The 18,180-nt window shown below is 34.6% G+C and overlaps 1 protein-coding gene across 4 annotated transcripts in view; it reads right to left on the reverse strand.

Annotated features, from left to right (window-relative positions):
• LOC123709519 (protein singed wings 2) overlaps positions 1-18,180 on the reverse strand; it is a 43,111-nt gene that overhangs the window by 20,180 nt on the left and 4,751 nt on the right. For 3 of the 4 annotated variants that reach the window (XM_045660912.1, XM_045660911.1, XM_045660910.1), the window contains exons 1-5: positions 7,042-7,145; positions 4,966-5,155; positions 3,938-4,097; positions 2,171-2,333; positions 765-922 (exon numbers count right to left, since the gene is read on the reverse strand). In XM_045660912.1, coding sequence (XP_045516868.1) covers positions 765-922; positions 2,171-2,333; positions 3,938-4,097; positions 4,966-5,155; positions 7,042-7,054 — 684 coding nt within the window. In that variant the 5' untranslated portion in view covers positions 7,055-7,145. Of the gene's footprint in view, positions 1-764; positions 923-2,170; positions 2,334-3,937; positions 4,098-4,965; positions 5,156-7,041; positions 7,146-18,180 lie in introns of those variants that run through there. The other variant, XM_045660913.1, reaches the window with a different exon arrangement.

Below are 18,180 nucleotides of genomic sequence, written 5' to 3' on the forward strand. Positions count from 1 at the left end.
AAATTTGCTAATCTCAACAACTATATTTGTGACGTCATGAAGATTTTGTCAACGACCGAAATTGTGAAACTGAAATACTGTTAGATTTAATAAATAAACTCTCAGACCAATGTAAAATAGAATTCAGGCATGGTAGAATAGATATATGTAAAACTCTTTATAATATCAATTAGCTTTATATACAATCACATACTAATAAACTATTCATTGAATGCTTAAACTAATACATAATTAAAAAGAAGGTACACGGCATTGGAATTGTTAATATCCCAAATAATTGTAAGGCACATTGTAAAGACGGTTCTTTTGATTTGACTCATCTGAGTAATTAATGAAACCCAAAGCGTAAAGTGAACTTGAAACGTAAATCTTGAGAGTATTGTACAATAAATTAGGTATATATTTAGTTATTTGTACCTACTTAATTATCGATACTCTACAACAAAGAATATTGTGTTGTTGTGTAAGTGTAACGTAAATAATTTCGCTGGTGACGGCCTTATTCTCTTAGCGCCTTTGTGTTCCGCACATTTCGCACACATGGGTGGCTCTGCCTATAAGTGCTTGTCACATTAAATCTTGTATTTTATATTTCTTGAGTACTTGTGTTGAGTGTGATGAGTGTTGAAAAGGTTTTGTAAAATTAAGGCATAAAAAACTTCCTAAAACCGCGGCTCAATGTCAAATCTGATAAGATGTGAAGATAGATCGATGAACAGAAATTGTCGTAAATTCATTGTATATAAACTTTTTAAAGATCTTACTTTTATGATATCCATGACTTTGTGTAAAGGCTTTCCTCTGTAAAGCTGTTGATGACACACCAGTAGATAATAATCAACAATCATTCGTCTTATGGTACCATTCTCGTGTTCCATGGCAAGCCAATCGAGACCACCATCACTGCAATCCCACTTGTTATCTGGAATATAAAACTTTTTATTTTTCTTAAACAATTATCATCCATATTTCAAACCGAATTTAGCCTTCGGAATACCGAAATAACAGTTTGTTAATAGTAAAATGTTTTTCTTTTATATTTTTTTAATTAAATGCAGTTGTTTCTGCGATGGGTTACTTAGCAATCGTAAACATTCCAAAACCTTAACTTAATTAGATACTAAAGACGTCTTTTCAAGTTTACACACAATGAAATCCTTAGAAAGGCCATGGAAGAAACTTACATAAGTGCACAATAAATAAACAATGGTTTGAGAATAATAGTTTAGCAACTATAACACTTTCTAATTAATTTAATCTAGGTTTTTTAAAACAAAGTCTTCTGATATTTAATGAGGAATTTTCATAAATATAGTAATTAGTAAACAAAATTAAATAAAATCCACCTATAAAGTAACGTACACTGATAATACAGAAACGATAATTAGGTTAATAAACTGTCAGAATAACTAATTAATTGCTACACGCCTTCAAGTCTCACAAGGCCTAAGGAAAAAAATATTATGAAAATAATATTTATATGGAAAAATATATTACTGGGGAAATGGAATGAAGATGACATATTATGCGTACTATTGACGCTAATATAATGTGATATTTGGCCCTAGATTCGTAGTTTACCCATCCCAAAGAAAGGCATTATTCAAAATAATTCACACACAATCACATCGTGTTTGTCCTGTCATTTATAAACAATCTAACTATACCTGATATAAATTAAAAATACGATGACCACATACTTTAGCATTTAAAATTACTAGGAAAATTGCATTTACTCAAATTTATGGTGAAACAGGTGTCAACAAACTTGACAGGCGAATCGACGATAGAACTACAAATATTTTTGTAGCGGCGCCCAGGAGTCATAAGGAAAATTTAATTTTTCGCGGTAACGTACCCGCAAACAACGTAAAAGGGAAACGAAAGAGTATTTTACTCTATTCTACTCAACAAATAGCAAATATTCTATAAATTTCTTTGTTGAAAATAATATATTGTTCTCTGAAACAATTTAAGCTAAGTTGCACATTTTATCTTAAATTGCGTTTTAAAATCCTCCATTAAAACGAATTCAGTTGTCGCATAGATTCAGACAGTTTATGTAAAACTTAAGAATTCTTAACATTGTGACATTTCAACGAGTACTTAATGAACGTGTAAAAGAATAAATCAAATAAGTTATATTAATAGGTGTATACAGATAACGCACCACTCAAGTAGACCTTTTCTAATTTACTTGGCCCTTGTAATAGGGGTGCTTTTAGGTGTCTAAGCACATTGCTTCGTAGGTCAATAACCTTTAGTTGTGACATTTGTGAAACCATTTCTGCAGGAACTTCCCATAGCGATGTCAAGCCGTGCACTGAGAACTTCTGCAAAGGAAGATATTACCCACATGAAAAACTTCTGGTAATAGCAACCGCTACAAAAGTGGGTATGGGGGTCAACCGTCAAGATATATTTAAGATTGGCTTTTAAACGTTTTATCAGTATCGAGAGTACTGCTTTTACACTCAAGAAATTTTATTTTTATTTCACGATTTATTAGTAAAAAAAATATGAATTTGTTTTGTAATCATTGGAGAAATATCTGATGATATTTCATAACAATGAAACAGCATCATAATTAAAGATGAGTTACCATTTTCACGGATTCCTGATGGACTATTACTAACTAAAGGATAAACATTATTGACTTATATGCTATTATATACATTATAATAATATTTTTTCATAAACTACAATCTACCAGAATCCCCATTGTCGAGCTTAGTTTCTAGTTTTTTTTAATACCATTGTAACGAAACAAATTTAGCCTTCTTTTTTTATAACCGATGATAAAATGCTAATTGCGAGGACAAGTGGGAGTTGACTCTGACCAGCCATCCTCTCTGCTACTCGAGTTTACTTGCCCTGCCGCTAATGGAGACCCGTTATCGCTTTCACATTCTACCGTGATGTTTCTGAACCTGTGACAATATATTCTTGTCTAGCCTTAAATTATTTATCTTTCTCTAACATCCTTGGGTTTTCACAATACCGGTTAAACGGATTCTTGACATGTTGCTAGCAATGCCTTCGTTCAGTATCTTAAAATAATATTGTCCGCTTGATAATTAAGAAAGGGCCGATGTATGGAAGGGTTACATTGACATAGTCTATCGTATCGTACAAAAATGTGTAATTAGTCACGACTAAGAACTTTTAAACTAAGAAAACACTTTTTAAACGGATTGAATCTGTTTTATTATTACTTATAATTATTTACATAATTTTAAATTTTCCGACGTTTCGCGTGCTTTTCAGCGAGCGTGGTGACGGTGACTGAAGACAAAAGGTGTTGAATATCAAAAGTATCACAGCTGTAGAGAAAGTTATCTGTATTTATGCCCCGGAGTTGGTATCGACTAAAAGATGACGGGTTTTTGCAGAAATGACTCACGGTGTCCTCTATTTTCGCGGATTGTTTTTCTTGGGGGTTTAGTTTGGATATTATTGGATCCCAGGTGTTTGATAATTTTAGGCCGTCTTCTCTATTGAAATTGGGTTTTTTTTTTTGGTGAATGTAAATTTTCTCCATATTAAAACTTACATAATTCATATTTTGGCAGCCCAGTTAGTGGTTATAATGGTCGAGAATCCTCCCTTTAGCTCGAAAAAAGCACACAATGGCAGAAGATATTCAGAATGCTCTTGCAGTTTTTGCATTCGTTTGTAGTTTATGAACAACAACAAAAATAACAATTTAGTCGTAGTTTGGTAGAGACTGTTTTTGTCTTAATTTTAATTTCTTAATTAATGTAGTTGATAGTTCTTCGTGATCACTCCGTAGTGCCAGGTGTGGCTGGTACATATAATTTGTTGTGTATAAAACTAATAATATAATATATATATATATATATACTCGACTTGCTTTTGTTTGGAATTTCAAGGCATCTTCCGCACGTTATCAAATTACGAGAAAAAACTATCTTACCTCAATTCTGCTTACTGCGGTGAAGCGTCCTTTAAGCTTGGTGATGAGCGTGCTGTTGAAAAAGCCAAATTCTCTCAAGTTAGGGTAATGATACTCCAAGCGATTCACGTTAAAACAACTACCCGGCCAATCCACTATCTTTAAACTTATTATTTCGTGCCTGTAGGAAATTTGATGAGATTATTAAGATTATATTTAAATCATATTGTATATAAACATATGCAAAGTGAGTTCACAGTAATGATATTTTGTATCTTATGTTGTTAATATTATATATTTTACGATTATTTTTGAAGTGAAACTTCTTTATCGGCGTAGGAAAAAAATTACCGTCACATTTTTCGGTTACGCGTCACATTTTCCCCTTACGCGCCATCTTTTTCTTGTCCCTACCACGGTTGATTCAAAGAGATTCGAAGCCATTAATAACAAAAATATATAATAACGATAACAATGATAGTAATAATTCTATTACAATTAATGAAATTCTGTAATAATCTTAGTAGTAATAATGATATAATTGTAATATTTGTATTCATGTCTATGCCTACAAAGCCTTTTGTTAAACTTTTACTTCTTACGTGTGTACACTAGTACACGCACACATTTTTAGACATTATCGTATTAGCTTAATGGTAAGGTTAATGTATGTTTGTATATTTTATTTGTATAAGTACCTAGTAGTTTGCCAACAGTAGATTTTAAATAAATTAAAAAAATATATCAACTCGCTTTCGTCAACATTGTCCATTTTATGAACGTATATATATATATTATGAACGTGTATAATATTTTATAAAGGTTTACGCTGTAAAAAAGGATTTTTTTCAACAGAAAAAAGGATCTATAGAATATTTTCTATAGATCCTATGATATATTTATCTTCATCGTACGACTTAGGACTAATAGTTTAATTATAGTATGTATTTATAAATACATTATAAACAGTAGCGACAAATGTCAAATGTGAAGTGGGCTGAACAAAGTGAGTTCGCTTTGTTTGATTCAGGTAACATTTGATGGCATACCTTACTCCTGTCAACCAATCATTGGTGAACCCTCTAGTGCACACCAACTCGTGACCAGATTTAAAACACAAAGCTTTATTAGTCCCTATCAGTGTACAAGCCCTGTTGCTTAATGCTGTGTGGTTTTGCTTCAAATGTGTATTCGAAGCAGCGATACCAATCATTAACGTTGTGAAGAGAATCCTTAAAACTGAAAGTGTAATTTTTTATTAAAAGTATTTGTTATTTAACCAACATTCCCCACCCCCTTCTAACATTTATTAAATGATGCGAGCGTATGACCAAGTATGTTATTCAATTAAAGATATTGTCAATCAGCATTTATTTTGAATTACCATGACACAATAATTTTAATATTGGTTGAAGAAAGCGTTGTCCACGTGATATCTAAGCTATTGTAAAGTTATGTTGCGAAATTCTAGGATAATTGTAGAATACAATTTCTCATATTTTAGCTACATTGGATGTTTTATCGTGTATATCATTCCAATTTAACAAATCACAAATCAACGATAGAATTGTCAATTCAAAAACTTAAGATTTGACTTTATATGTTAAGAAAAGAAATAATGAATGTAATGTTTTTCGATCTGAATATGCGATATTAATATTAGTAGGTAGTGAGCCGGTGTGTACACATGAAACTCGTTAATTGAAGTGATTCGTCGACGATCACCACTCGTGACAAACTAATTTGTTTAGAATCATAATTCCGACCTTCGCGGATATGTTAACTATATCTTGTTGACTTATCTATTTTAGGTAACCAATTAACTCTAATTCTCTAAAATTTTATACTTAGCCTACCATTTTAGTACAACAACATACAACCATATGGAACAATTTGCTACGCTCTCCATAGAAACTGTTCGCTTTTCCGAAATAAAAACCTATGTACTCAATAAATATTTTTGACAATTTTTCTCTTCATAAAAACCTTCCTCAGAGTTCAAGGAATATTTTTTTTATTGTCGAATTGATCAAGCCGTCTTCTTATGGCTGTATGGGAGCGAGTTTACATTAATTAAATGAAGTAACCTCGTTGGTTTGTGCTTTATCTGGATATTTTACAGCCCTTTGTCTGAATAATGCTGGCAAAATTAATAAATTTATTTATTTATTTATACTTCGTTACCATTATATACAAATTATACAAATAAAAAAACAAATTGAGTAGGTTACATAAGCTATTAGGCAACAGGCGGCCTTATCGCTAACAAACGATTTCATGGAACAATAAAAAAAAGAAACAACTACAGAGGGAATACAAGAAGTGCATAATTAATTAACAAAAAAAACTCAGAATAACATGCAACTATAACTAAAATTAAATAAAATAAAATCCAAAGAAAAAATATTAATAAAAATATGTATAAACAGACATGTAAAAGTTCTGCTAAAGGTAAATTGAATTGATTTATGTTATGTTTTTATAGTAAAACTTATTAAATTTAGTATACTTTACATAATGGGTAAAATAACACATAATTAACTGCGAGTAAATAGTTATTGTAGATTTACGAAATGTAAATTATGCTTAAAATGCGAAAACAAGCATATAGTAAGAAGAAGCCCTAATTTTGGTTGTTTAAAAAACAAGATTATAAAACGCGGTGAACTTTTTAAAATAAATGTACATAGGTATATTTTCGTATTCTGGAAATAGAATGTTGCTGACACCAGTTATTTTACATTTGTGTTGCCTAAAAGCTGGATTAATAAAAAATGTTTCGTTATTAGAGATTGCGTATTGAATAAAATTTATCCGTACTTATGAACATCACCGATGCATGCATCTGTCAGATATTTATTTTTATTATTTATCAATTTTCCATAGTATGCAAAAACAACAAGCGAAATATGAGATCTAACTTTTCCTATATTTAACAAAAACTCGTGCAAAAAATTCAAAGCCTCAGTCACTTGTACCATAGAACTAGTGTTCTACCAATGCCTATACATATTCTTAGGAAGTTTTCTTTGTTAAATTAAAAATGTAAAAATTTAATACGTTTATTTTATTCACACCACTACAGATATATACTCCTTTAAATAATTTAAATAGAAAACACTTACCAAGAAACCTCATTATTATGATTTAAATAATTACTAAATAAAGGCGAAAGGAGAAAGGAAAAAAAATCGGAAATATGAGTTTTCGGAAAATACGCCCGCGCGATTGACAGCCAACTCGCGACTGAAAACCCTGAAGCTGAAGTTACCGAAATTATTATGTAAACAAAGCTCAAAGCAAATGCGCAAAGTTTTATAACGCGGTTTTATATATTTGTGATCGCCGATAATTGTTTATAGTTACAATAGCCCACATTTTGCATATAAAAAATTGAGTCGATTCGATAATATGCTATACTTGTTAAATATAGCATATTGTCGAATTCTTCTTATGCTTCAATGGGTTTACGTCCAAGTGAATCAAAGTATTCCCCAACTCTTTCGACGTTTATATGAATAGTCGTTTAAGTGAATCGGGGTCAAGATTATATATGATAAGTGCCGGTACCTGAGCATGTATTCTACGAAGACTAATTTGCACTTCTAATGTGTTTATATTTTGATACTACGAGTTTACTCCCCTACTCTTTTACTGACTTCATTTCCAAGTATCAATTCATATTTGTACTAATGAATTCATTTAATCCTACATAATATGATCTCAACATAAGTAATGAGTCTTTTTATAAACAAAAGTAATGAAGGTAAATAAAAACCGTGACATATTCATTTATATTATATTTTATTATTCTTAATATTATAATAATTACATAAGTGATTGCTTAACTACTATAATCCACAGATACATTTCTGCTCTTATCTATTTATATATTTGAAAACTCTGCGTAAACTACTCAGTTAATTACTTCAGTCAATGCGCTCTCGAATCTTACTTCTATTGTTACACTACCATGGCGAACGAGATTCCAATGAACATTAGATTAAGCCGATAGTCACAGTCAGGTGTCAAATCAAAAGCTAGTAAATAGTATCCGTTTGAATATTGCTCTCTCAATATTCCATTGCTTTCTTTAAGAAAATGTATACCGGTGCCTGAGTATAGGGTGTGGTATGCGCTAGTAAATACATCGTTTGAAAATGATGGTTGTAAAGATTTTGAAGGTATCTGTTGACCATCTATATATAGGCTAAATGAGCAAATATCAAAATTTTCAAAGTTGAAAGAATTTTTAACATAACTACCGTTGAATGCTCTATTATTCACAAAACCTATAATACCTCTCTTAGGAACCTGTCCTAAAATATACTTCAAAAAGTAATGAAGGTAAATTAAAACCATGGCATATTCGTTTATATTATATTTTTCTTAATATTATAATAATTACGTAAGTGGTTGCTTAACTACTACCTACATCTGTTCTTATATATTTCAAAAATATTTTAAAAATGCAATGATTAAGATTTCAAAGGGACTAAAGTGCCCTTTTTATTTATTATCCACATTTTACTGATAAGAACGGATACTTGCTCAAACATGCAGTCGAGTTGAATATGGTATGAATGGTAAGTAGATAACGATATTCGTACCAGTCTATAAAACTTGTTGAAAGAGTATTGTGCTCTAAGTTGGACATAAGTGAAGTGGTTGGAAGTTCGAATACAACAATGGAGGAATGTTTTTATAATTAAACTATTTAATTTTTGAATTCTTAAGCGTGTGTACAAATTCGTTTGAATATTTATTGATTGATTGTGTGTTTCAGGAAACATACAATCTGAAAGACGTTGAAAATTATTTTAAACTTTATAATTACTATACTTCATTATAAGAAGAAGACGAGCCGTCTCCATCTATTATCTAGCATAAAAGAACTTTAGACGATTTGTTTGTTTAAGAATCAAAACAGAAAAGGAAAAAGGTGATATTATCTTCAACTGCTGGTCGATCCCTAAAACTACTACTATTAATTATATTTCAACTAATAAAAATGACAGTGAAGAGTCTGATCTCGTGATAAAAATTGAGTATATAACCTTAAAAAATTAAGAGAAATTCCGACATCACAACATTGGAAATGCTGATATTCGAATTAAATACTAAATGTAATTCAAATATGAATAATCAAATAGAAAGTTTATAACATCACTAAAGAAATATCAAAAGTTGATAGTGTAAAGCATTAAAAGTGTAAAGCTTTAAAAACTAAATAATAAAGTATAACTTAAATAATAATACACTTTATAAAATAAATACTTAGGTTTTTGTATTGTAATTCTTGATATTTCCAAAACTTTGTATTTCCATGTGTTTAATTTTCATTACAACTATAATATATGCAAACTAAATTTGGTTCCAATCTCAAATTACTTTACACAGATACCGTCTACCGTCTACCGATACAGAGAAGTCTTATTTATCAAATATTTACAAATAACTTGTATAATGATATAAAACCCGATATTAACACATATTATGACGAAAATAACATTTTTAATTGCCCAAAATTAAGCAAAAAGTTAGGATACTTTAAAGATGAGAATATCGTCGGATTTTTTACAGAGTTCGAAGGTTTAAGGTCTACAATGTATGCAATACAAGTTGATGACAAGGTGGTGACGAAAGCGAAGGCTGTAAATAAATGTATTACATAAAAATTAACATTAAATAATTATCAGTCCTGTTTGTTGAATAAAAACGTACAGTGTTGTAAAATGTATCGGTCTAGATCATTAAAACATACAATTTTTACACAGCAAATACATAAGATACATGTAAATACTTCATATTGTAATATTACACTTACATTTTTCTGTATATTTCATATAAATAAATTGGTTTTTTTTAAAATATCATCTTAGTTACTCTCTGAAACTAAAGCAGTCAACCCTAGGCGCATTTATTAACATTGAGGGTGCTTTTGACAAAACTAATTTCACGAGCATTACCAGAACACTTGAGACATGTGGAGTATCATCGAGCCTTACAGAATGGATCAACAACATGTTAAGACAGCGAGCTATACAGCTTACCGTGAATACCACCACACGTGGTAATGTCAGTATAGGTTGCCCACAAGGTGGCGTCCTCTCGCCGCTTCTGTGGATTCTAGTGGTAAATGAGCTCATCAGAAAACTCAACGCTATCAATCTCTACACTGTGGGGTATGCGGATGACATAGCAATCCTCGTATCGGGGAACTTATGTGACTCGGGGAACTTATGGGAAAGGAAGCACCTTATGTGACCTACCTACCCTTGGGCACATACAGCTCGATCTTTCAGTGCGAATGTGTCGCTATAACTGAAGCAGCCAGAGCCGTACAGCGGTTAGGAATTAAGAACTTTTGTATTAAGTTTGTATCCGACAGTGCGTCTGTGCTGATGGCGTTGGTAAGCAAAAAGACCAACAGTAGATTGATATTGGAGTGTCACGATGCACTGGAGGCAATAACCCTGACAAACAGAGTTACCCTGCAGTGGATCAAGGGACATAGTGGATCACTTGGCAACGATGCTGCCGATGAGCTTGCGAGGAGAGGTTCGGAGATGAGGCCTGCTGGTCCGTATCCGCTCCTTCCCTTATCCTTCTCGCAGGTGCGAGCCTGGGTACGCCAAAGATCCACAGAACTCCAACATCAACGTTGGTCACAAGGTGCGGGCTGCAGACAGTCCAAAATGGCTCTGCCAGCAGTCAACCGACAACTTACCACACAACTTCTAAACTTGAATAGAATCAATCTAAAAGCAATGATAGGGACAATTACGCGCCATTGTCTCCTTAATAAACATCTTTATGTCCTAGGCGTGACAGACAGCCCCCTGTGCAGAGGCTATTTCAGCGCAGAGGAATCAGTCACCCACGTAGTACTGGAATGCGAGGCTGTGGCTAAACAACGTGTAGAAATCCTCGGAACGGTGAGGTCGCTCCGTGAAGCCTGCGAAGAGCCCAGGATGCTTCTGTGCTTTTGGAAGGAGTTAGGCTGGCTTAGTTAGCCAGGACTTTACGCACAATGGACCTATTGAGCGTCTAAGTGCGGGAACAGAGTCCACACATACATATATACATACATCATCTTAGTTTTATTCCTTTCCTTGATGAAGACCGAAGTAAAAAATAATGATTCATTTTATTCATCCCTTTGCTGCCATCGTAGCGGGACAGCGGAGTTGGAAAATCTAATTTTGTTGCAAATTTCATTAAGCATAAAAATAGTATATGTAATAAGTATATATTGAAGTATTGTAATACAAAATTTAAAAAAAATTAAAATAGGTTACGTAATCTGATCAGTAAGGGAAAACGTTTTGAATACAGGAAAAATATATTAATTAATATTTCTTCCAATAATATTGGGTACAATTCTAAGCACCTTTGTAAGTTGTTCTAATAAATCACAATGAAAACAAAAACAATGCTTCTTGTTGAGCAAGACTTTATTGATAAACTGAAACATCATAATGAAAATAAAGCAACCGCAAATTAGATTGGGTTTAGAAATGGAAAAAATTATGTCAAATAAATTGGATGATCGTGAAAAAAGGGCGCTTTATCTACAAATTTTACAAAGATTATTACATTACTCCATGGAAGAACGTCAAACTGAAGAAATAACAATAACTGAAAAAGTAATAAATGATAATACTACCGAAAAGCAAGCAATATAACTACTGGTGAAAATAAAAAAAAATGCTAAATGTTAAACAAACCCTAACGGGTGAAGGGTATATTCTCCACTCGTTTCAATTTCACTCATGGTAAAAAGCGCTTTAAAGAAAACAAATAACAAAAATAACACATTTCCACGGATATATTAATAAATATAATGTTATTTATTCATAAACATTCATGTGTGTTAAATCTGAATTGGATCTGTTTGTTCTTCCTACCACACAAACAAGTATAGAATATGGACACTAGATACACTACAATGCAATTTTTTCATCAGGTGATGATGGACCTAGCGAATTCCAAGTCCCTGGTACAGGAGATGACTACATAGACCTTTCGCATACTTTACTCCATCTCAAATTAAAAATCAAGACGGTTTTGTAGTTAATGCAGTTAATGCTTAATGCACCAATCAATAATTGGTTATATTCTACGTTTAACTAATTGGATGTTTACCTAAACCAAAAGCTTGTGTAAATAATACCTATGCATATCGTGCTTTCATAGAAACTCTATTAAATTATTCATCATCCGCCAAATAATCACATTTGACACGTGGTTTGTGGTACGAGGATACAGCTGGTAAAATGAATGAAACTAATGAGGCAAATTAGGACTTTTACAAAAGATAACAACTTTCAAAGGATGGTAAGGATATTGAAATGATTGGGCATTTACCTGCGGATATATTAACGAAGGTAATGGAATATCGAGAGAGCAACTCAAACGAATACTTTTTACCAGCTTTTGATTTAACACCAGACTGTGACTTTAGGAACTCTAATGTTTATTGGAATCTCGTTCACCAGTTCATTGGAGCTCGGTAGTGTAAAAAGGAAATAAGATTCGAGAGCGCATTGACAGAAAAAAATAACTGTGTAGTATGCGCAGTTTTAAACATTGTAGAAATAGATAAGAACTAAATATATGCGTGGATTATAGTAGTTAAGCCATCACTCATGCAATTATTATAATATTCAGAATAATAATATATATAATAACATGTCAGTAAAAGAGTAGAGGAGTATAGGCAGCGGCACGTAAGTCTAGCGCTGGCCGATACGTGGAGGGATTGCTGCGCATGTGTACTGTCGCGCACGCAATACATTATATGCCACTTTGATTAATGATTACCTTAATAACGATATTAAGCTGAACGAAATGTGAAGGATAGCTGCTGCGCATGATTACTGTCGCGCATGTAAGTAATATTACCTATCTATAAGATATAATAAGACAGTAAAAAAGTATCTGTACATAGAACGCGTTTCCAAAAAAGACCTAAGATATTTTAACAAGTTTATGGGATGAAGAAAAATAAAAACATTATATTTTATTACTCTGAATCAGAGAACGGTATCACGCCTTCATTGGTCTCGCGACAAGGCCTTTTGCTTACTGAGGGCCCGGGCTCAGGACTGCTTCGTTCGTCGGCACTAGCGTCATCTTCATTGCTATCCTCAGAACTATCTCCATCGACATGAATAATGAATTGTTCTGTTACCAAATCCACGACATAATCACTCTTTGCATATTGCTCTTCTATATCCTTCACCTTTTTATACAACTTTTGCCAATCTCATGTACCCATTAGTAAAACCTTTTCTTGTATTAGGTCTATACATTTACTGACACTCCATTTTATATTTTTGCTGCCTACATATTGTTTAATATCCGACCATGCCATTTCAATCGGTGGTAGTCTCAGTACCTGATGACCTCGTTCAGCTAGGATTCGATCAATCGAAATGTTTTAAATTTATCTTTGTTGATCTTTATTAAATTGTATAACTGAGGTTTCAAATGTGTTCCCTCGTACTGTATACCTTTTTCAGTGAGCCAGGCCTGCATGTCAGCTTTTTTAGAATTAGAGGTTGGAGCGCGATCCCACTGCTTATTATGATAGGACGCGTTGTCGACTACCACTACGGAACTGGGTTGTAGGTTTGGGCATTAATTGGGTTCGGAGCCATTTTTCGTAGTTTTCAAAATTCATATTGTCGTGGTAGTCGCCTGATTTGGTACCAGCTTTAAAAGTCAGCAACGCATTAGGTATAAACCCAGTATCAGACCCTGCGTGGACAATGACAACTCGCTGTCCTTTCGAAATAGGTTTCTTAAGCCCCTTAGTAGTACCATCGGTCCAGGCTTTTGAAAAAGAGTGGGATGAATCTACGTAAGATTCGTCTGTATAAACAATAGGCTTTCCCTCTTGGCGATATTGCTATATTTTCCTTAAATATTCGATACGTTGCAAACGTATATTAGAAGTCTCAATCAGTACTTTCCGGTTGTTTTCGGTGTTTTTTCACCGAAATCCCAAACTCTTAACTATTCGCCAAAGACTTCGTTCTGAACCTTTGAAATTTATGTCATCTTCTAGCTGCTTTTTTAGCTTTCCGATGGTAGGAAGTTCATTATTTGTCTTGTGAAAGTTATGAATGGTTCTCTTTATTACTCCTTGGTCGAAGTTATCAATATTTGTGACCGGTTTTGTTCTGGAACGTTTTTTGCCAGGTCTTCTGAACACTGTGATCAAATCAGAACTTTTGGATTGATTGGAGATGTTTCTTACCGTTGCAATTGACGTTTTTGTTAACTCTGCTGTCCTTTTTTGGATTTTACCTAATTCGCTGATTATACTATTAAATTTTATGTTTCCTGCCTTAATGATTTCGGCAGATTTGTTTCAAAGAATCAATTAATTCGTTAGATTCCCTTTTTAAAAAATAATTCACGTCATAAACCATTTTCCTGGCTTGTCTTTTCAAAACAGTATTTGTTCTAGGCATATTCACTTTAAAGTCACAAACAAACTTAAAAACAAATAAACAACAAAACACTAACAAATTCAAACGTAACAAAAAACAACAAAACGTAACAACAGTAACAATAATATTAATGACGCGACTGTACACGGGATGCGGGAGCCGCCACCCTAGTTTAAGTCTGACAGAACCTAAACTATCACTGACGGATTTTTAAAAAAAGACGTTTAAACAATGTTTTGGCGTATGGAACAACCGATCAGCGGATTCAGAACATCAACAGAACCAAGATGTATATGGTATCATTGGCAGTGTACAATATAGCCATTGAATTGAAAAAGGAACCTATCGCTGATGATGATTTAACCCTGCCAACAGCAACCTAATCTCAAACCACAGCATATTCTCTTGCTGCGTGGAGCCGCAGTGAGGGCCATATTTATTAAAGAAAACTTTTTACTAAAGAAAGGTTTTTAACAATTGAGTTATTTTAAGAAATAAAACATTTTTGATATGTTGTTCTATTTATTTTTGAAACATTTTTATTACATTATTCTAATTTTTTTAAAGTGACTACTAAAATCTTCACTAGAATGTCTGTAACTTTAGAATTATCTTTACTTAGCTGTGTATCTTGGCCATATTCTTATTATTATTATTATTATATTTTTGTGTTTTCTTAACAATTAAGTTATTTAAACAATTAAACATTATTCTATTTATTTTTAAGTGACTACTAAAGTCTTTAATATAATGTCTGACTGTAATTTTAAATTTATCTTTACTTAGCTGTGTACCTTGGCCATATTCTTAATTCTATGTATGTGTTCCTTTGGAAAGCACCAATTTTCAAGATTTAGGTTTTCTAAACAATTAAAATAATTAAATAAATAAAACATTATTCTATTGTTTTTAAGTGATTACTAAAGCCTTCACTAGCATGTCTGTCTGTAATTTTAAATTCATATTATATTAGTGTTCTTTTTAAATGTGCTCATTTTCCAGAGTTTGAAAGCTATGCATATCTGCATATAAGGCTTCCCCGAAACTAAAACAATCTTTGCTTGTTTAGGGTAGTTTTGGTTTATGTTGATTGGTCCTTATTTGGTTAAAATAAAACTTCCTAATAATTCGTTGTGAAGAGGTGAAGATGGAATGTGGAATGTGTATAATTTTTAAAAACTGTAGATTTATATCCAAAAATTATCCTACCTGGCCACTAGTGGTAACATGTGGTACCAAGATGCGAAGGGTGCGTAGACAATAAAATCGAGGCGCGGCAAAAAGTTGTCCTAACGGTAACGCAATTAACTGTTCTTTTCAGAACGAATTATTGTTTCATGACGACACGTACTAATCACCTACAGGATTCCCCCTCTAGCGAAGCGTACCGGCAGGCGTATAACGCGGCCTCGGCGAGTTGTTCTTGTAGGTATTGAGGTGTTCCCAGTGTCTTGTTGTTTCAGGTTGTTGTCATTTTGATGTTTCAGGCTATTTGATGGTTCATGTAGTTCGCTCGCACTTGATGTGTTTTGCTTGTTGCAGGTACTCGTTGTTGTATCAGTAGGCACATCTTGCTCGGTGATAGTGTAGGCAGGTTTGAGTCTGTCGATAGAGATATTCATTTCACGGTTAGGTAACTGCAGCGTGAATATCTTACTGTCTCGTTTCAGCACGCGATAGGGTCCGTCGTAAGGTGCTTGTAATGGCTTCTTTACGGCGTCTATGCGTACGAATATGTTTGCAGGTCGCGGTGAACAAATATGGGTTTTGTGTTGCTGTGTGGTTGACTCGGCATTGGTTGCAGGTTACGTATTTCGTCGCGCAGCTGATCGATGTAGCCAGAGTCCATGATGACGTCATTGCGGGTCGTTGATAAGAAATCACCGGGTAAGCGTATGTTGCAACCGTAGGTAAGCTGAGCGGCGCTTACGCCGGTGTCACTTCGCATAGCGGCGCGTAATCCGAGTAGGACGGTTGGGAGCTCGTTGATCCAGCTTCTTGCGGTCTGTAGTCTTGCTTTTAATGCGGCTTTAAGGACACGGTGCCATCGTTCGATGATACCGTTACACTGTGCGTGGTATGAAGTTGTACGCGTTTTTTCGATTCCTAGTAAGCGAGAAAGAGATGCAAATACTCTGCTTTCAAATTGGCGTCCTTGGTCCGTTGTTATTGTTACAGGACAACCGAAACGGGAAATCCAACCTTCGTATACCGCTTTGGCGACGTCTTCAGCTGATATTTCGCATAATGGGTATGCTTCGGGCCATCTTGTTGCTCTGTCGATCATTGTCACGAGGTATCGATGACCGCTGGCCGCGGTAGGTAGCGGACCAACGATATCGATGTGAACGTGTTCGAATCGTTCGGTTGGTGAAAAAATTGATAATTGACTTGATGTGTGGCGTTGTACGTTGGCGCGCTGACACTGTAGGCATACTTTTGCCCACTTGCCGACGTCTGCGTTCATTGAGGGCCAAAAGTAACGTTGCGTAATTAATTTTCTCGTAGTCTTGATTCCAGGGTGGCTAACGTTATGTACTGCGTTGAATGCGGTACGTCGGTATTCTTCTGGTAGGTACGGACGTAACTGTGAGGTTGAAGTTTCGCAGTGTAATTTGATATTTGAGACGGGCAGGTTGACTTTCTTGAAACATAAGTTGCTCTGTAGACTGAGTGCTTTAATGGTATCGCTATCGCGCTCTTGAGCTTCTGCAAGTAGATTGTAGTCGATCGGCGATGGACAGGTGGTTGCTTCGACACGTGATAATGCATCTGCGGCTGCATTTTGAGATCCACTGACGTGTCGTATATCAGTGGTAAATTCGCTGATATAAAGTAGCTGTCGGGTGCGTCTCGGTGATTCGCTGTTTGTATTTGTTTTTGTGTAAGCGAAAGTTAGCGGCTTGTGGTCGGTGAATATTATTATTTCTCGTCCCTCGAACATTTTGCGGAAATGTTTGACAGCCATGTAGATGGCGAGTAGCTCTCGATCGTAGGTACTGTAGCGAGTCTGTGCGTCGGTGAATTTCTTCGAGAAATAGCCGAGTGGTTGCCATGAGTTGTTGATAAATTGGTTGAGTGCGGCACCAGCTGTTTTGTCGCTAGCGTCGCTGAATATAGCAAGTGTCGCCTGGTGAGACGGATGAGCAAGTAAAGCGGCGTTTTTTATGCTCTCTTTACATGCTTCATAAGCTTGCGTTGATTCAGTGGTCCAGTCGATCTTAGTTTTGTCACGCTTCTTGACGTTGTGCAGGTAGGTATTTAACGGCGCTTGAATGGTGGCGGCATCTTTGATATTTTCACGGTAAAAGTTTATCATACCGAGAAAACGTCGTAGTTCTTCTACGGTTTGTGGTTTTGGAAAGTCTGTAATAGCTTGTACCTTCTCTTGGGGTGGCTGTATTCCTTCCGCTGTGACTTGGTGACCGAGGAATTTCACAGTTGGCTGGCCGAAAACACATTTTGATGGGTTGATGGTGATGCCGTATTCTTCTAGTCGCTGTAATACGATGCGTAGATGTTTTCGGTGCTCTTCCTCGTCGATTGATGCTATGAGTAGATCATCAACGAAAGGAAATACGAAGTCGAGTTCGCGCAGTACTTCGTGAATAAAGCGTTGGAAAGTCTGTCCGGCGTTCTTTAGACCAGGACACATGCGCGGAAACTCGAAAAGACCAAAAGGTGTGATGATAGCGGTTTTCTCCACATCTTGCTCGCTGACTGGCAGTTGTTGGTACGCGCGATTGAGGTCGAGTGTGGAGAAAATTTTCTTCCCTGCGAGTTGGTATGTGAAGTCACGTA

This window comes from Pieris brassicae, chromosome 5, assembly GCF_905147105.1.
Source record: "Pieris brassicae chromosome 5, ilPieBrab1.1, whole genome shotgun sequence".
In the NCBI taxonomy this organism is placed as follows: Eukaryota; Metazoa; Arthropoda; class Insecta; order Lepidoptera; family Pieridae; genus Pieris; species Pieris brassicae.